At 41.8% G+C, this 18,028-nt stretch overlaps 4 protein-coding genes across 7 annotated transcripts in view; 1 reads left to right on the top strand and 3 right to left on the bottom strand.

The window, feature by feature from the left end:
* mvk (mevalonate kinase) overlaps window positions 1–2,874 on the bottom strand; it is a 30,876-nt gene extending 28,002 nt beyond the window's left edge. For both annotated transcript variants that reach the window (XM_086206085.1, XM_086206084.1), the window contains exons 1-3: window positions 2,522–2,874; window positions 2,139–2,286; window positions 1,479–1,626 (exon numbers count right to left, since the gene is read on the bottom strand). In XM_086206085.1, coding sequence (XP_086062211.1) covers window positions 1,479–1,626; window positions 2,139–2,286; window positions 2,522–2,599 — 374 coding nt within the window. In that variant the 5' untranslated portion in view covers window positions 2,600–2,874. The remainder of the gene's footprint in view (window positions 1–1,478; window positions 1,627–2,138; window positions 2,287–2,521) is intronic.
* Window positions 2,875–3,002: 128 nt separating this feature from the next.
* On the top strand, window positions 3,003–4,855 carry mmab (metabolism of cobalamin associated B). Its single transcript, XM_086205292.1, has 9 exons — window positions 3,003–3,165; window positions 3,459–3,517; window positions 3,594–3,687; window positions 3,775–3,832; window positions 3,931–4,003; window positions 4,084–4,181; window positions 4,259–4,323; window positions 4,414–4,473; window positions 4,553–4,855. The coding sequence occupies exons 1-9, from the start codon at window positions 3,065–3,067 to the stop codon at window positions 4,635–4,637; spliced, it is 693 nt and encodes a 230-aa protein (XP_086061418.1). The 5' UTR covers window positions 3,003–3,064; the 3' UTR covers window positions 4,638–4,855.
* aldh3b4 (aldehyde dehydrogenase 3 family, member B4) lies at window positions 3,819–8,271 on the bottom strand. Of its 2 annotated transcripts, none has more exons than XM_086205290.1 (10): window positions 7,676–7,788; window positions 7,399–7,594; window positions 7,203–7,313; window positions 6,822–6,942; window positions 6,646–6,731; window positions 6,187–6,268; window positions 5,722–6,111; window positions 5,485–5,651; window positions 5,297–5,396; window positions 3,819–5,213 (listed from the first exon to the last, which is right to left on the bottom strand). In XM_086205290.1, the coding sequence occupies exons 1-10, from the start codon at window positions 7,741–7,743 to the stop codon at window positions 5,014–5,016; spliced, it is 1,521 nt and encodes a 506-aa protein (XP_086061416.1). In that variant the 5' UTR covers window positions 7,744–7,788; the 3' UTR covers window positions 3,819–5,013. The 2 variants fall into 2 exon arrangements, with proteins under 2 accessions (XP_086061416.1, XP_086061415.1); XM_086205289.1 differs by lacking the exon at window positions 7,676–7,788 and adding an exon at window positions 7,990–8,271 and having other exon boundaries at window positions 3,820–5,213.
* Window positions 8,272–8,396: 125 nt separating this feature from the next.
* Window positions 8,397–17,768, bottom strand: ube3b (ubiquitin protein ligase E3B). 2 transcript variants are annotated; one of them, XM_086206083.1, is made up of 27 exons: window positions 17,358–17,768; window positions 16,987–17,155; window positions 16,771–16,888; window positions 16,594–16,653; window positions 16,400–16,504; window positions 16,221–16,317; window positions 16,038–16,123; window positions 15,846–15,928; window positions 15,456–15,561; window positions 15,241–15,361; window positions 14,973–15,150; window positions 14,532–14,698; window positions 14,256–14,423; window positions 13,998–14,169; window positions 13,793–13,911; window positions 13,185–13,299; window positions 12,964–13,063; window positions 12,390–12,509; window positions 12,132–12,308; window positions 11,937–12,047; window positions 11,719–11,856; window positions 11,567–11,632; window positions 11,430–11,488; window positions 11,153–11,335; window positions 10,939–11,050; window positions 10,758–10,850; window positions 8,397–10,673 (listed from the first exon to the last, which is right to left on the bottom strand). In XM_086206083.1, exons 2-27 carry the CDS (start codon window positions 17,145–17,147, stop codon window positions 10,482–10,484), a joined length of 3,207 nt encoding a protein of 1,068 aa, XP_086062209.1. In that variant the 5' UTR covers window positions 17,148–17,155; window positions 17,358–17,768; the 3' UTR covers window positions 8,397–10,481. The 2 variants fall into 2 exon arrangements, with proteins under 2 accessions (XP_086062209.1, XP_086062208.1); XM_086206082.1 differs by having other exon boundaries at window positions 17,310–17,762.
* Window positions 17,769–18,028: the final 260 nt, after the last annotated feature.

The raw sequence follows: 18,028 nt of genomic DNA, 5'->3' as shown, positions 1-18,028 counted from the left end.
CCTACAACCTGCAGCTCTGATGTTCCTGAGCATCTTCTCTGTTCTCAGCAGCTGGAGTCACAACATCCAGACTTTTGGTATGTTTCTATATACTGTCTTTATTTCAAGGAGGGTTTTTTGTTTTGTTTTACAGATTAGCTGGAAATCTAAAAAAAAAACTACATGACTACTAATAATGTATGATTCTTTTTCCCCTCAATAAAATGGGTCTGCAAGAGAGCTTGGATGGCCCATGCCATTCGAGCACTGTTAAAAAACAAACAAAAATTAAGAATGTGACTGAAAGACGGCACCAAAACAGAAACACGGGTGTAATAGCAGATATGGGCACTTGTGATCTGTGTTGTCTGTCATTTGCCACAGGAGACAAACAAAACAGAATATATTTTTAATGAGGATATCTCAATTAGAGAGAACAGAATCAATGTAACAGGCAAATCAACCACACCATACTACACTTCACTATATATTGACTGCTGTAACATGAAAACTGTTAAAGTTTTTAATGACTTGAGTCAAAAGACAACCTGTCTGGTCAACCTGATAACACAAATCAGTTGCTGTAATCTTAATTGGAATTGGCTTGCAGCTACCAAAGAAAACAACAGAATTACTGGGCTGTGGACTCCCTGCAAAGTGGTGGTGTTAAGTCAGGTAAGTTATGTGCAAAGCAGCAGGTTGGATTCACTGTTGTCATTATGCTGATGGCAACAACCCCCGTCAGCTTCAGTCAGTAAAGCTACATAGGAGTAACAGATGCTGTTTTTAGCAAAATTCTTTATCAAAGAACTGTTCTTAAGTGGAATGTTGAGGTATCTGTGGGCAGCATGGCTCAGAGGTAGAGTGGCCGTCTAGCAACCAAAGGGTCTCTGGTTCGATCTTCACCCCCGGTGACCATCAGCCTTCACCATCAGTGTGTGGGTGAACGAGATGACATTGAAAAGCACTTTTGGTGCCGCTAAGGTAGGAAGGCACTATATGAATTGGGTCCATTTATCTGTATTTTGCATCTTGACATTTTAGTGCAATGTCATCTAGTCCCACATTTGGTGCTACAATTTGTGGTGACTGCCCTCTATTGGTTGAAACCCAGCTATTACAATTAAATCAAGCTATTGGTTGATCTGATGCCAGCTGATCAACTCTCATCACCATCCTACCAACCCCCCTGGAGAAAGAAGTGAGGAGTGTTACGCTCTTTTATTGCCCCCCCCCCCCCAACACCAAGAAACAGCTCCAGTAATCAGGTCATTTTCAAATTAATTCTGAGGAAAACTACCAATTCTGAGACGAATAAAATCTCCAAACTAAACTCAAACCACTGAAGCTGGTTGCACTGAAACGGCACGTCTGAAATGCTGATGCTGCCACTTGTTAATTATTGCTGAATCTGGGTTATTGGAGTTCATTAGTTTGAAAAATACTTATAATAATAATATTTTTTTCAGGAATAAAATAAACACGTGCTGAGATCTTACCCTGATCCAAACAGAGAGAGGTAAATGTAGAGGAAAGCTAAGGCAGCCATATTGCAAGTATCCAAGATTCCATTTGTTACGCCGACAAATTCATGCAGTCTCTTCACAAGTTCAGCATCTAGAAGTTTCACCTCTTCCTCCTTCTTATCTGTTAAAAAAAAAAACGTGCCAGCCAGACATGTCAGTATTCAATGAGAAATATTTCAACACGTAAATCCCACACATATTTATCTAGCTACACATATGCTGGATCAGTTGTTGACTACAATATGTTTGATTTTGCATTAAAAATTAAACTGTAAATTCATGCAGTCAGAGCTTATAAATTCCATCCTCTTTCTTTTTCCTTCCTTTTCTGTCTTAATCTCCTGCCTCTGTGCATGCGCACACTCACCATGGCTACGTAGCTCAGTGCACTTGTGTGCATGTCAAACCTTATTCTGATTGGACAGGTCTGCACTTAGTCAAACGCAGAGGATGAATGTTTGCGAAACCTGTAATCTATGATTCAACATGATCGATTTGTAGAGTTTTGCCATCAAACATTCATTAATATAAATACACTGTGGCATTATTAAATCCACAACCCAGCACTCTAAGAGAACACTCACTGTGCAATAAATATTAATACAACTGTCTCCACCAAAAAGCATCCCTTACCACATGGACATGGAATAAGCTGCTTCAGTTCAGACAGGTCCCAGCTGAGGAATGAGTCAATATTTGGGAGGCTGATGCACACTTTACCAGTAGTGGTGGCTTTCAACCGTAAATATGTTCTTAGGTTCAAACTCACAGCAAGCGCCACCTGGCATAAAGAAGAGCAACAAACACATTAAAAGTAAAAGTTTAGAGCAAAAACTTTTTTCCCCCCTTTTTTGGCATGAAAATCCGAAAATGAAACGAATGTGGGATTTTTATGGAAAAAAAACAGCTTCAAAGTACGAAATGTTGGAGCTATAATGATATATCGAGTCTCAGAGCTCTTGATAATCCAACACAACCAGCATCATATCTGCTGTTAGCATCCCTTGCCTTATTACCTTTCCATGCACGACTGCGTGTTCTCCGTGGAGAATTGCCTTCCCTGGGGCTGACACGATGCATTCTTTCACGCTCATATTTGCAACAAATTCCCAAATGCGACAAAAAGGGGCCAAGAGCGAAAACTACAACACTATTATCAGTTAGCTTAGCAACATTTAGCGAATGTTAATCCCTTGAACCAGAAACGGGCAGTCAACAAGTCAGCCAAAAAAGTCAGAGATTTTCACAGTGTCGCCGAATATTTGGAGTTTAATCAGGCATATTCATAGTCTGAGTGCAAGGTGAAAGTCTGAAGTAATACGGCGTGGTAAAAACACAGCTGATACATTAAGGGATGGATTAAGGTAAAAAAAAATGAGTTCCGTGTGTCCAATCAGCGAGTCAGCTACTGGCGCGTTCATTATTCTAGCCAATCAGCGGCCGTGATCTACAACCACCCGGTGAGTTGACCAATCGCGCGATAAAAACGACCCGCCTCAACACGACGGGAAGCCGAGAGGGTCAATAATCGTTAGCTAACTATTCGCCAATAATATAACATGGCTTTGTTTAGGATCAAACCTGCACACCTCCGCTGTGTCGTTAGAGCAGGCAGGCTCGTAAACCAAAGTCGGACAAGACAGCCGTTTGCAGGGGGAAGGTAGTGGCCATTTATATTCTGTTCTGTGTGTATACTCCGAGTAGAGAGTGCCGATGTCATTCACGTAACGTTAGCTTTCCATTTAGATAACTTCCCTACGACCACAAGTAAATACGGGGGGTTTCATCACAGTGGACCTATATTTTCTTTTTTTGTGGGAGCAATAGTATAAAAAGAAGCAATATATCATATAGCAATATATATGCCAGATCAACAAGAATTATACTTAAATTCTCCCTTTCCCAACTCCCTCTTTACCCTTCCTGACTCCTGTTCTTTGTTTTCCCTGACAGTTATGTCACTGATGGAGACAAGCGAGTACCCAAAATATACAGCAAGACTGGAGACAAAGGTCGTCTGCAACTTAAGTGATCAGAAATGATAAGCTACAACTAAATTTTGACAACATTCTCTTTGTTTGTCAAAAGGTTTCTCAAGCACGTTTACAGGAGAAAGAAGACCAAAGGAAGATCATATATTTGAAGCTTTAGGAAACACAGATGAGCTGTCATCAGCCATAGGGTACCGTGATTTTTACCTTTTGACTAGTTTCATCGTTTCCTGTTGTCTGCCAAAAGTAAATTGATCATATTGTGTTAAATGTTACAGCTTGGCCAGAGAGTTCTGTCTTGAAAAAGGTCACACATTCATTTACCAGTTGGATAAGGTTTGACTTACTTGATTTTACTTTATTCATTCACTCGACATATTAAATTACATCAGTGATGCAGCATCTGGTGGGTTTTACTGTTTTTTTTCCCCCAGATTCAGTGCATTCTATTAGACCTCGGCTCCAATATCGCTACCCCTCGATCATCTGCAAGAGAAAGTCATATAAGTACGTTCATCACAGATTACTACTGTAAATTACTGACCTGCATGCTTATTTATTCACGTTATTCTACTTTTGTTTTTAAGAGAGAACCAAATTTACTGCGGAACCAATTGCAGACTTGGAGATCTGGATTGATACATTCACAGAGGAACTTCCCCCACTGACCAACTTCATTTTACCTGTAAGCATATTTCTTCAACATTTATGAGACTTCTGCTTTTATTAGTTGTGCTTCACTCTTTTGCTTAATATCAACAGTCTGGAGGAAAGAGCAGCGCAGCTTTGCATTTAGCTCGGACGGTCTGTCGGAGGGCAGAGCGCAGGTCAGTCTCAGCATGTCCCTCTGTGGTGACATTGTTTTTAATGACATAAAATGACCCACAGCTGTTCTGACGGTTCTGTTCTTATTACAGTGTTGCTCCAATAGTGCGCTCTGGGGAGGCAGATCCAGATGTTGCTAAGTTTTTGAACAGGTTGGTCCAGTGCTTTAAAATGAACAAAGCATGTTTTCTCAGCCACTTAAGTGATAAATATTTTCATATTTTCACACAGATTAAGCGACTACCTCTTCACTCTGGCCAGATATACGGCCATGAAGGAAAACCACCAGGAGACCATCTACAAAAGACCCGAATAATCAGATTTTCCTTCATATATTGGAGTTGTACAATCATGTATATACATTTCATACATATACATTTCTTTATATTTGGTGTATTAATAAATATGAAAGATGTGCAAGATTTCAATTTTGAAGCATTTTTCTTCCACATTGAGACCCTCAGGCAAAGTCAGGAAGATAATGGAGATCTTGATTTAAAAAGAGAAAAAAAAAAACTTGATCTTGATGCAATGTGAACACCCACAATACTGATCCATTTCAGTTGTTACCACTGTGGTATGTCCTGAGGGAAAAAACTAATTAAATCCATTTTGTTCATTTTATTACATCGCTGACACACTGAGGATTTACTTTGCTTTCCTCCAGCTAGTCTCTCCCCCCTCCTACACAGTCACAGAATCTGGCACCAGCCCTGGCTCCTTTGGGATAGAGTACTGGCCCACGTCATCAGAGAGAGATTGCGGTCCTCGTAGGGTGGGTAGCGCAGGTAGGTGACACATTCGAAGCGTGTGCCTCGCAGCAGGCATGACTTCCTGTGAGAGAAGGTATCAAAGCTGTAGCGTCCATGGAAGGAACCACTTCCACTGGCACCTGTGTCAAAACAAAGCTGCAGCATTTGATAGAGTGCATGGGATATTGATCTAAGACATTTGACTTCATTTTTTTAACCTTACCAACTCCCCCAAAAGGCAGCGCCACCATCAGACTCTGCAGGACGCTGTCATTGGAGCAAAAGCTTCCACTGGATGTTTCACTCATGAGTCTTGAGATGACCTGCATTGTCAGAAACACATGACAGAAACCATATTGCCTGGCCAAGGTCTGCACTGTTTCAGCATCTCACACTAATTCTGCGCTTTACCTTGTTGTTGTTAGAATACACATACACACACAGAGGCTTCCCTTGCTTATTAATGAAGTCAATCGCCTCGTCTACATTGTTTATAGTCAGAACTGGAAGAACAGGGCCAAAAACATCCTGTTGCATGATGGGATCCGATTCCGTCACCTCCGTCAGAATCGTCGGGGCTTCAAACACAACAAGAAGCGTTAAGAGAAATGTGTTGGCCTTGATGTAGAGAAGCTCAAGGATTCTTACCTATATATTTCTCCGCCTCAATCACCTGTCCGCCCACGGCCACCTTGCCAGATCGCCACAATGTGTCTTTGGTTCGGTTAAAGATTTCCAGATTAACCATGCGGCCAAAGCTGCGGGACTCTCTGGGATCAGAACCGTAGAACTGCATCAGGCAGCACTTCAGGGTCTGGACCAGCCTGACTTTGATATCTGAATGGCACAGGATGTAGTCTGGGGCCACTAAGCTCTGTCCAGCGTTGTGGAAGCGTGCCCAGGCAATGCGCTGCGCCGTGGTGACAATGTCACAGTGTTGATCCACATAACAGGGATTTTTTCCTCCCAAAACCAGGGTGACAGGGGTGAGAGTCTGAGCTGCAGCCTGAGCAATTCTGCTTCCCTCCTCTCTGGTCCCTAAGATTTACAGACACTAATAATACATGAAACCAGTTATCCCAACAAGTTTTTTCAACCAGATTTTGCTCTTACCAGTGAAGAAAACGTGATCAAATTTGAGTTCCACAACTTCAGGCAGGTCAGTTATGCCTGCAAGAATCACATGGAAGCATTCCTTGAGGAGAACAAGAATTGTAGGTCAGATTATTACATTTTTTTACTCAGACATTATACTGTAGATCAATATATCTAAAAAATACAAATTCATTTTGTAGAGCACCACAATTACAACTTGTAAGTAAAGCATTTGTCTTTGAGGTTTCCTCGTTGCAGTAGATTTATCAGGTTTAGCCATCTACAGGCAACTATGTCTGAATTGTGTTTAACTGAAGCAACTATATTTGTCATAAAAGTCAAAATCTCTCTAGTCCATTATATTATCATCCAAACATTTCCTCACTAGGTTTTAAGCAGAACACACACCAAGAAAAAAAGAAAAAAAAAAGTCAACTGCCTGAGATTTCAGGCCACATTATCTACAGAACTACTCACATTGTCCAAGTAGGAGGGTATGAGTCGATGGAGTAGCTCTGCTGTGTGAGCTGTGCTCTCAGAGGGACTGATGATCGCACAGTTGCCTACATAAATGAACCAAATATCAGAGTATCAATGAGGAAGTGGGAGGAAAATTAATGCAATAATTAAACTGATTAAATGAGTATCTCTACCTGCTGCTATCGCCCCCACAAGTGGCACCAGGCACATTTGGACTGGACTACACCAGGTCCCCATGATAAACACCACCCCCAGGGGCTCACTGACCACCAGACAGTCATCCAGTGTGGTGGACTAAACCGGCCAGACAAGCTTAAAATTAGTTTTTTTAACCACTCATGAGTCAGTGTGACAGGTTGGCTAACAGAGACGAAAATACATTAATCTCATGAAAAGGGCAAAGCAACGTCAGTTTTAATCTGCTTTAGTGCCACAATACATTTCTTTGTAACAGCAAGACGGAATGTTCTCACCAAAAAAGTTGTGTAAATCATTAATAATCCAATCATAATAATTATGAATACGTTTTTGAACTTTAAAGACGTCAGTCTCACCAGGTTTCTCTCCACATGCTGTGGCTGCATCCACTTCTTCAGGTTGTTGATGGCATAAAGAGCTTCATTTTTGACAAGGACCAGTTCTGACATAACCGTCTCAAAACGAGGCTGGTTTAGAAGAAAATAATGAAAGCAAACACGCCAACATTCATTCACAAAATCCCAGCAAATAAGAATATATGCAACCTCCCACCTTGTGAATATCCCTTCCAAGAACATCCACAAAGTCACACTCATGGTCCTCCAGCATCTGCACCACCGCCTCCAGTTGCGACAGCCTGAAGCTCTCCTTCATAGTGCGACCAGCTTGAAAGGAAACTCGCGCCCTCTTCAGCAGGTCTTCACACTGTAGAGGGTATGTCCTCAGACACGGCTCCCCCAGCCTGGTCCTGGAACATCAGCCAAGTCACCTGCTTTAACACCACAGAGCAGTAGCATAGTCTACTCCACCTTCAGTCTAAAAGCTTTACCTTCTGCATGTTAGGCGGCCATTTCTCTGACAAGCATTGCACGCCTTTCCTTTTCTACTCATGTTCATTCAAGTCAAGACCTCTCCTGCATCGACCTTTCTGAATGGAGTGAGTGTGCTTGTAAGCTCAGGCTCTAGTTGAGTAAAAGCCTCACTGGCAGGGGGATAGTGAAAATCCAGCCAGTCAGGTGATTCACTTAAACTAACCATGCAAAGTAAATGGTGTGAAAACAGTCGACCCAGTGTATCAGGTTAGTCAGCATCAGAGCATTCACCCACAATAGAAGACCAAACATTTTAAAACTATTCATCTACCTTCGCAGTGACTTGAACCATCTGGCAGGAGAAGGGCTCGGCGGGCTGTTCATGGTCGTTCTGAAAGTTGGAGCACAAGTTGGCTGCCTAGGCAGCAGGAGCTGTTCCGTCTCATGGAGGGTGTCACAGCGCTGAGGCAGAGCAGGAAGGAGAATACGACCCAGACACGCGTATCCGGACAATAATCCACCATACACGCTACTCAGGAAAGTGTGGTTCTTATATCGATCCCACTGTTTATGTTTCTGATGTGTCAACTGCTGGCTCATCACAGACAAGAGTACTGTGCCACACACACACACACACTCACACACACACACACACAAACACACACACACTCAGCAGGTGTTTATAATCAAACATCATTGAGATGCTTTTTTGGATAAAGAAGAAAAAAAGACATTAAGTGGTTGAAAGTAAATGATTTATATAATACTGGTGTGCATGATTTAACATTACAGGAGAAAGTATCTTACACATGGACAAATCTTACATGAGAATCTCTTTTTTTTCTTTTAACAACAACACACTCCGTAGTGCAACCAGGCTGAAAGACACTTGGAAAAGACAGAACAACTCTCACATGAAGGGCGACAACATCATCTCTGGGACCAGGTGTTGTTTTTGGTTTTTTAAAAATTTTTTTGTACTTAAACAGTTGATTCTTTTTTTCTTCTTTTTTTTTTGTGGAAAATCAGGAGTCAATCGGTACGTTTAAAATCTAGCCTACTTGTGACATCATTTAAAACTGATGAGTGACATCATCAGACCAGCTTGTGAGGTATCTTTCTTCAGTCAGTCCAGTTTCTGTTCCCACTTGTTGCTTGAAGAGATGATGAGGAAAGATCCTCCTGTCTGATTTGTCAGATTCTGAAGAGTTTCTCATTAGTAGGTTGCTAGTAAATTTAATACAACCAGTTTTTTTATATGTTTAATTAATGCATTTTAATTAGTACTCTGTTGTTGTTTTTTTTGTTAGTTGGCCTTTAGAAACATAGAAAAAAGATGACCAGCTTATCCTACTGCCTGGTACTTACATGATTCATACTCGCTCATGACAGGATTTTTTCTTTTTTTTTGCATAATGAACAACTTCTTTTTTTGACTCTTTTAACCCTTTCTTTAAAAGTCTTATGACTGTTAGATGACTTCAAAGTCTCTCCCTTGACTCCAATGGTGGAAAAAAAAAACCCTGTGTAAGAAAATATTTAGGCTTAAAAGGTTAACATTCACCCTCATGTCCCATTCCCCGACAGCAGAACATGTGCAACAATCCCAATCCAAGCAAACACCGAATCCAAGCAGTCACTTTTGCTTGATGAACCGGTCCATGACATCATGTTGAAAGGTTTGTTGAACCTCAAGTTCTTTTCTGCATGGCTTAAAAAGTCCACAGAGATTCAGAGAGCATCGATCCTTCTCTGTTGTTGCTGTAGTGGTAGAACAGTGGTTGGGTATAGAATAAGAGAATAAGCCCCGCCCCCACTTCTATGGCTTGTTTCCAATATACGTGGTTATTGGGTACACTTAGACATGTGATAGCAGGGGGAAGATGGCGATAACATGAGGCACTCAGCATTATTTAGAGGTGTAGTGGGAAAACTGCAGTTTTACTAGTGTTGAAGTACAAAGACTAACATGGTTGATTGAATGTACTCTCCACAGACAGCTCTGCTCTGTTGTGTCGACTAAACAATTCCGAGGACATCTTTTCTTCACACTCAACATGAACCAATTTTTTTTTTCCATTTCATGAAATCTTCCCCATAGCTGAGGCAGATCTTGGATTTTCACAAATATCTCCACATGTAGGACGAGGGAGCCGGAATCTTACAGAGGAATTGAGGTCGACATGATTATCCTCAAAATGGGATGTAATTTAATCAACAATGGATCACTTTTGAGCTCCATCCCCTTTTCATGGAGATTTAACGCAAGACATTGATTTGTCTTCCACTTTGAAAAGACACTTTACGCTCAGCAAAACATTTTAAGACTCACCCGATATCAGCTGAAAGTCACTTGGAAGATGGAGTCCAGGCTTGTAAGTATATTAACAATGCATCGCTTGGCTTTCCACCCGCGACTCATTGCTTCTGTATTGCTTTCCAGTTCACTTCAAATGGGAGTGTTAGATCCAAAGATGATTCTGTTGAGCCTGAGAAACAGAGATCTAGCCACTACGTATCCATCTTTGATCAAGTTAAATACATGACATATTGAATTTTGGGAGTGGCGAAAGAAGATACTAAAAATTAGATTGTGCTGCAAAAACAGCATCCCCTTTTAATGACAGCGGGCTGAAGCAGAGCTCAGCTCATCCAGTTTTAAAAAGAGAAAAAAAGGAGAGTTTGTAGATCCTTTGTGATTCCTCTATTATTTTTTTGATGCCCCTCTGATGTGACAGGCTCCTGTCCAGGTTAGCAGAGCCTCCTCCTGGGTCTGGCCGCTGGACACGAGCATCTTGTGCAGATTGTCCTTTTGCCGCAGAGTTAGGAGAGCTCAAAGCCAGTGTTCATACTGATAGCATAGCGCAGCTTGTCGCGTAAGATGCTCTTTTTGCTGTAGTTGGGCAACTTGAGCAAATTGAAGCATGTGGATGAAGTGGGGAGCCGGCCACCAGGCTCCTTCTTGCGGATGGTGAAGAAGCCCCTGAGGACACTGCCTAGAGTGTCTCCAGTGTCCTGGCAATGGGAAATGAATGGAGAGATTAAACTAGACTTGTACAAGAAAAACACACTCGAGCCAGCAGCCTTCTTTAGTCTCACCTGGTCATCTGACACTTCCACACAACGGATAGAAAAAGGGGGTTTGAGGTAGGCAAAACCTAGAAGAGGAGGTCTGGAGCAGCTGGTAACAAACTGCAAAAAAGTAAAGAGGTGATGGTCATGTACTTTGGTTTTAGAAATAAAAGGATTTGAGTGCTGACAGAAGTAGAGAGGAGCTGACTTTCAGGAACATGGCTCTCTCCTCAGCGTTGAAGTCACTCGACAGGATGTCCCACAGCCAGATGATGACACGATGGCTGCTGTGAAAACCTCCGTAGTAGACTGTGTGTTTCCTGACAGGGAGAGAGAGAACAAGGTAAAGTTGATGAGCATCTTATATTCTACTTCCCATTGACACAGGGTGCTAAAAAAAACTACAAAAACAATATACACACTTGAGGTCATCCAAGTCAATTTCAGCATTGTCTCCCGAGATGAGACGCTGAACCTCAGGTGTAGAAAACATGTGTAACCACTCAGGGTTGATGATGCTGCGGAAGCCCCGGATAAAAGCAGTCGTTTGCTCCTTAATCTGTGTGTGCATCCGGAAGTGAGCCATGAGGTGGATGTAGCTGATCCTGCACAGAGGTCAAAGGATGAGCCAAACACCGAGCAACATCAAAAAAATGTCTCCTACCTGTTGTTTTCTGAACTGAATATGAATGTACATACTTGTTTTCATTGGTGACTGGCATGGTCTTCCCTCCAGGTATCAACTCATGACAAACTAGCTGTGTGGAAACAGAATGGCTGAAAATAAATGTGAGAACTTAACAGCACTGAATCATCTCCATGGTGCCCATCCGTACCTGACCCATGACATCTTCATCGTAAGATAACGTTAATCCCAGATCCCCTACGTCTCCATCATAGCGCTGAAAAGCAAATACAAAATGTCTCATATAGTAGAGACAGACAAAAGGACAGAGCGCGATGATTAACACACTAGTTTTTACTCCACCTTAATGGACGTGAGGTTCTTGTAAAATTCTGAGTCCAGCGAGGGCAGCTCATCGATGGAGCTGTAGAAGGTGCTGTGGTGGTGACCCAACACCTGACTGAGAAAGAAGGAGGCGAAGGGGACGTCCACCACTATTCCCTGAACACACAGACACATGCGCTCAACATCTCCTTCGACGCTGTTCAGAGTGAGAACAAGCAACAGGAACAGAAGAATACCTCATATATGGCTTTCCCCAGCATCTTCCCCACAAACTCAAAAAGCTGCAGATGGTTCTCGTGGATGTAGGATGTGGGTGAAGGATACAGCCTCTCGTTTCCACTTGTGGTCTATCGGCATCATACAGAGAGCAGTTTATTAGCTAGCGTGAGCACAGGAAGTGAAAACAGCTTCTCCATATTACCCTGAATCACCTTGAACAAGTTGAGCGCAGGGTTGAACACTTTCTTAATGATCTCCTCTAGAAACTCTTTAAAGACGCCGTCCTGATCAATGCCAGCCTCGTCCACGCCCAGGTCGTTGACGAACTTCACGCGAATGACGCCTTTGATTGAATTCACTGGTAAGCGGCGGAGCTGGTCATAGCCATCCTTAGAAGTGGAAAAAAAAACATTATAACACTAGAAGACGAACAAATCTCCCTACCTACCCCTGATCACTCGACTCCATACCTCCAACATCCGGGAGCGACGGATGGTGATATGGGTGACGTGTGGCGAAGCTGAACTGGTTTCTACCAAACCAAGATTCTCCTTTTCCTTTGTGACAATGTTTCTAAACAGCAACACTCTCTGAAAGGACCAGAAAACAGGAAGGGAGAGTAACTGAGTAAACAAAAACTGCTACTGCTACACTGTACCTAAGTATTACCATCGAGTCAGTAGTAGTTTTATCATGGTGAAACTAATCAAAAATAGCAAAATTATCTAAAATTTGCAAATTATGAACCACTTTACTGACATGTTACCATTTGCCTCACTACCTGTTCTTTCAGTGCGAATAATAATAATATCACACATAAGGTTACAAGGAAATGTTACTTTTTGTATTTATTGACAGGTCCAATTTTACAGCTTTGACTCAAGTATTTTATTGACGAGAACTTCATACTTTCACTTAAACCATTCAAAGAAACGGAAAGTTGAATTTCTAGTAAGTTAAGATTCATCCACCCCTGCAAAAACATGATTACACAACTGCAAATACAAAAAGGCTTTGTTTTAAATAAAAGGGATTTCCACTCACATTTTTATGTGGGATGACATGTGGGATGTACTGTAGTAACAGCTGGGCTCTTTTCTTTCCTTTCTCCAGCTCCTGGAACAACAAGCTGGGCTTCAAGTCCCTGAACGCAACAGCAGGAAAATGGAAAAGTGAGTTTTCCTGATTAAGTCAGAGAATGCTGAAGTCAAGTCAGAATGCTGATATTTCAAGGACATGAAGACGCGCTCAGTGTTTGTATTTACTTGCGTAACCAGTGGTCATCAGGGGTAAATCGTCTCCTACAGTCCCGTTCATAAAGCACCATCAGCCACCCGTGAACGCTGTGGAATAACTCCAGTTTCTCTCCCTTTGCGTTTTCTGTGAGATGCACGTTAGCTGAATGAGATGAACTCAACCTCCGTGATATGCGAGGAAGGCACATGAACATTTATTATTTACTGTTTACATTAGAGCTGGGCAGTGTCTTCAGTTAAATAAGATTCCTTTAGATCTATCTCACAGTGCAAGACCATATTCACCGAGGCAATTATTTATTTAACATATCTGTCATTCACAATATCAGAGTTTCACTGCACAATAATGGTATTATTGCTCTATCTAAAGAATATCTCAACTAAAAAAAAAAGAACAATGCCAGCAGTCAAATTCTTCCTCAAACGTGTGAGTACAACTGTAGTGAATTGAGGAGTCTGTAAGCAGTACTGAAACGCAATATCAGCACTACTACTATGTCAGAGTGGGAACCAGCAGGTACTGGAGCTGATTATTACTGTTTTGTGTCACATTAACATTACATCAACAGTGAGTTTTAAAATATGTAGAATCCCACTGTTGTGACACCTCCACTCACCTAAGATTCCATCCCATATCATTTTGTACACAAATGTGTTCAGAAAGGAGGAGATGGTGATGAGTTCTTCGATTTTAAAAGACGTCTGTTCTTCATAGACTTCAATGTCATCCAGGATTCTGTAACACGACGACAACATCTCATCAACAAACCTCTTTTACTGACTAACTTCTGCACAACAGAAAAAGAAAATCTGCAAATTTACGTGATCAGGTGCCGTGAACAGTCGCAGAAGAGCATGAGCATCGCCAGGAGCTGCTTGGACTCCTCCGTGTCATTGTTGAGACATTCCATGAAGAGTTTGAGGCCTCCCTGAGGGCCCAGCTCACAGATGAAGGCCCACAGTTTAGGCAGGAGGTCGTCCAGATGTGTCAGACCTGCGGATAAAGACGACGTTAAATAAAAATGTTTCCTAGTAGTGTCCAGATAGATCAGTCTCATATTGACAGGCCCTGGCACTGACCGGTGAGGATCTGGAGTCGGATTTGTGTCAGTGTGGACAGAGCCGTCTGGTAGAGCACACAGATGCTGCAAACCTTCTGAACCTCAGCTGAGTCGACTCGCTTTCCCCCGACTGGTTTCAGGATGTTTCGTACAGAAGCAGACTTCTGAAACGCTCGCTTGAAGAGGTCTGTCAAAGCATACACCCCCAAAAAAGAAGATATACTGTTGGTGAGCTATTAAAGGATATTTGAACAGACTTAAATATCCATGAATTAAAGGAAATGTTTCAACCTACTTTTAACTGGTAGATTGTTTTGTGATGTGCTGGGTTGTGGGGGGGAGGGAGTGGGCTCCTGACTCTCCAGCTTTTTCGAGAGGACGTCACTGAAGAGTGTCCGAATCACAGAAACGCCCCACAGACACTGAAGCTGTTTAGTGACCAGTGGCATGGATTCATTCAGACTACACAGGACACACAAAAAATAGAGAGACTTAATCACACTTCTTTTTAATAAAAGAAAACTGGTTCATTAGTTAAGATAATGCACAAAGAATGCAACTATTGAGTACACAGTCTACATCAGATTCATGTTTGAAGTGGAAGCTCTTCCTCAGTGGTCTACTAGTAATCTGAGGATTTTTCTTTGAGCCTCACACATGTCTTTAGTCTGTATACACTGACTTTATCTTAAGGTGTTTCTTCAAGTAAAACACATTCATCTGGGCTTTCACTCACCCATAGTCAATGGTCTGGGAGAACCAACCCAGGACAGGGTGCCAGTGGGTGAGGTTGGACTTTTTTTGAGAGACATATCTCTGACAGTAGGCCAGCATGTCAGTCAGATCCTTCACAAAATGATTGGCCTCCTCTTCTATGACTTTCTCATTGAGGAAGCCCAGATGAATCAGGTTGCCTGTATGAGAGAGACAGTGATTCACTCATGTGAACACAACTGCATCAGACTGAATGAAGTGAAAGCTCCTGTAAAGCTAATCCACCGTACCGAGTAAGCAGAGTGTGTGACTCCCCTCGAGACACACACAAATATCTGAACACTGCTCCTCACGACTGAGAAACAGAATGAACTTCCGTAACAGGTCGTGTGTCTGGATTGATGCCATACACTGTCAAGAGGGGAGAGGTATCCAGCTTTAGTCTCTTATGAATTAGCATACACAACCTTAGTGAAATAATATGCCATGTATGACTCGAGTATACCTCAGGAGTGAGCACATTGAGATGGGAAACGACCGCTGGGACTGACATAATGTGAATGAGGAATGATCTTAGCAGGTTGTCAGAGAAGTGAGCAGCGATGACTGGCCTGAGAAGAAAGATGCAGTTGGGAGAAATGACAGTAGATTAGAAAGGGTGGATCCAAGTCCACCTGCAGTTTATTTCTATCCAGAGTGACTCATAATATACTGTATGCAGTGAAAACTGACAGTGTCCACATTGAAGCTGACCTCTGACCTTTTTGTTATAAAATGTCATAATTTAGTGCCATTTAACATTTTAAATAAACATAAAAACACATGGAATAGAACAAAAAAAGTAACAGCACTGATATCAGTTTTATGCCACACCAATTACCAGCATGCTTCTTACCGAAGGGACAAAGTAAAGATCGCTGTTAGAGTTCCTTTGGAGAGAGATGGCTTAGAACGAGCCAAGCCATTGGTCAGCAAGATCTGAACAAGAGATTAATAACGTACAATTCAGCTGACAGTGAAGATGTGTCACAATATATATATTTGATATGTGAAAACCATGGAGAAAGTACGAGCTGTAAAACAGAACCTGCAGTACTGAATAGAATCCCTTTTGATTGAGATGACCCATGATGTTCTCACAGATCTTCATCAGGACAGGTCGTAAACCTTCTCCTAAAACAAGGGGACATGTTTCTCTTTGCAAAAACCATGTCAGACAATAATAAAAGGAATGTTTACAATAATAACTTCAGCTTGGCTTGAGACTCACCCTTCCCTCTGACGATCCGCCATGTTGAGGTGTCTGTGAAGGTTATCAGCATGCTGAGGTACAGTGTTACCAATTTGTTGTCTTGAAGGATATCAGGCTGTAAATCATGAACCAGACAGTTTATGTTCCGTCCAGCTAGTGCTGTAGATATCACAACACAACTAGAAATCTTGACTTACCTTTAGGTTTTTCAATAACTGACAGCTGGTCCACAGCACATCTTTTATTTGTTTCAGCCAGGGAATAGTGAGGTCTTTGGAAAGGGCCAAAGACACATACCAGACCTGGGGGGCAAATATAAGATCAGTCCGCGATCTACTGTATAAATCACTAATGAAAGTGTTATGGAGAGAATAAATAGAAGAGTGCTCACTTTAGGTTCATTTTCAACCTCCATGCTGGCAAGAATCGCCCGACACAGTTTCTCAAACCTCTGTGACAAAACACATTTGAGAAATTTTTAGGAAGCACAGAAGGAAAAACACGGACTGACAGTGAACTAACTTGTACTATTTTTCTGGAACCAATAAAACAAACCCTGACAACTCACCACTTTATCTTCCAGGTGAAAAATGAATAATAATTTCCGAGCAATTTTGAAAATTGAAAGTGCATTTCTTTTTGATGCCCCGGTTTCAGAGGCTTGGAAATAGTCATCAACCTCTTTCCTGTTGAAACAAAGAAATAACAGGTTTAACTAGGTATTTCACTAAAATGGGAAATTCCAATTACATTAATGGCACAAGGAAAACAACTACAGGGGCACCTTATTTGCTTTTGTAGTCTGCAGCGACAGAGAAATCTCCGGACCAGGGCTTGAATGTGGATTGCTGATCTCTCTCTCTCCTTCTGTCCCTTCCTCTCCTCCCTAGCCTGCCTGGCTTTGTCCAGGAACTCCGACTTGGAGCTTTGTGGTACACTAAACATTGTGCACCCTAATACAGAGGAATCTAATGAAATCACTGCTGTATTGCATAATATAAATTGTTTATATTTCTAGAACAATTTATGTGGACTTTAAGACGATGCTGACACTTGCAAAACAACTGTGCAGGTCACAATGTTCAGCGGTCCAAATATTGAACTTACCTCCTGGTATTTCTTGAGTGAAAGTGTAGTCTGGGCCTGAAGGCTCACCTGTCGCTATACCTCCTCAGCCATTCTGCTGTCTCTGAGATCCAAGAAGGAGCAAAGCCAGGGTGTAAACTAATATGCCATCTCTCGATCAGTTAGCGATGCGGTGAAGATGGAGCTGAGATAGTTAGCACACAGGGCTAGTTCGCCACAACTCGTCTTGACGCTATCTCAAGAAGAACCTTGTCACTTTGATTTAGCAACATTTATTATCACTGCAGTATTGGGGTGGATTCACTGCTAATGACAGCTCCAAAAACAGGCGGTAGACACCTTTTTTAAATGTAAACAATGAGAAGAGATCCGCACACTGACTGCAGCCATTAATCCCCTGTGTCGCATTAAATGATTCCGGGCAGACTTTGTTTTCATGTATAAATCACTAGAAACGCTTTTTAATTGACAGAATGTCTGCGTATGCCAGAATACATATATAAAGTTATCATTATAAAGTTATTAAAAGGTAGCAACTTTTATATTTTTAGTGGTGTGTAAATATGTCGTTCAGGGTACTGGATGGGTGTGGGGACTATTTTTACTGTTACTCCTTCGACAGCGGAAATGTGCAGATTGAGGCTAATGAATTTAAGCTTATTTTCTATAATATAGGGCGAAAACGCTGTAGGAATTAGAGTGGGTGAGAGTATGTAACTGTGTTGTTACTTATGACACAC

Source organism: Aulostomus chinensis, chromosome 6, assembly GCF_037954235.1.
Source record: "Aulostomus chinensis isolate RoL2024-O1b breed Wild chromosome 6, RoL_Achi_v1.0, whole genome shotgun sequence".
NCBI lineage: Eukaryota > Metazoa > Chordata > Actinopteri > Syngnathiformes > Aulostomidae > Aulostomus > Aulostomus chinensis.
The sequence above is the reverse complement of the archived record's forward strand: the minus strand, read 5'-3'. Positions and strand labels throughout refer to the sequence as shown.

Coding starts and splice junctions, on each gene's coding strand:
- mmab (XM_086205292.1), top strand. CDS start 3,065: ATGGCTTTGTTTAGGATCAAACCTGCACACCTCCGCTGTGTCGTTAGA. Junction 3,166..3,458: donor CAGCCGTTTGCAGGGGGAAG/GTAGTGGCCATT, acceptor TTTCCCTGACAG/TTATGTCACTGATGGAGACA. Junction 4,004..4,083: donor TGCAAGAGAAAGTCATATAA/GTACGTTCATCA, acceptor TTTGTTTTTAAG/AGAGAACCAAATTTACTGCG.
- aldh3b4 (XM_086205289.1), bottom strand. CDS start 8,258: ATGAGCCAGCAGTTGACACATCAGAAACATAAACAGTGGGATCGATAT. Junction 6,732..6,821: donor TGTGGGGGCGATAGCAGCAG/GTAGAGATACTC, acceptor TCATTTATGTAG/GCAACTGTGCGATCATCAGT. Junction 5,652..5,721: donor TGAGGCGGAGAAATATATAG/GTAAGAATCCTT, acceptor TTGTGTTTGAAG/CCCCGACGATTCTGACGGAG.
- ube3b (XM_086206083.1), bottom strand. CDS start 17,147: ATGTTTAGTGTACCACAAAGCTCCAAGTCGGAGTTCCTGGACAAAGCC. Junction 16,318..16,399: donor AGTTATTGAAAAACCTAAAG/GTAAGTCAAGAT, acceptor CATGATTTACAG/CCTGATATCCTTCAAGACAA. Junction 14,699..14,972: donor TCCCAGACCATTGACTATGG/GTGAGTGAAAGC, acceptor TGTCCTGTGTAG/TCTGAATGAATCCATGCCAC.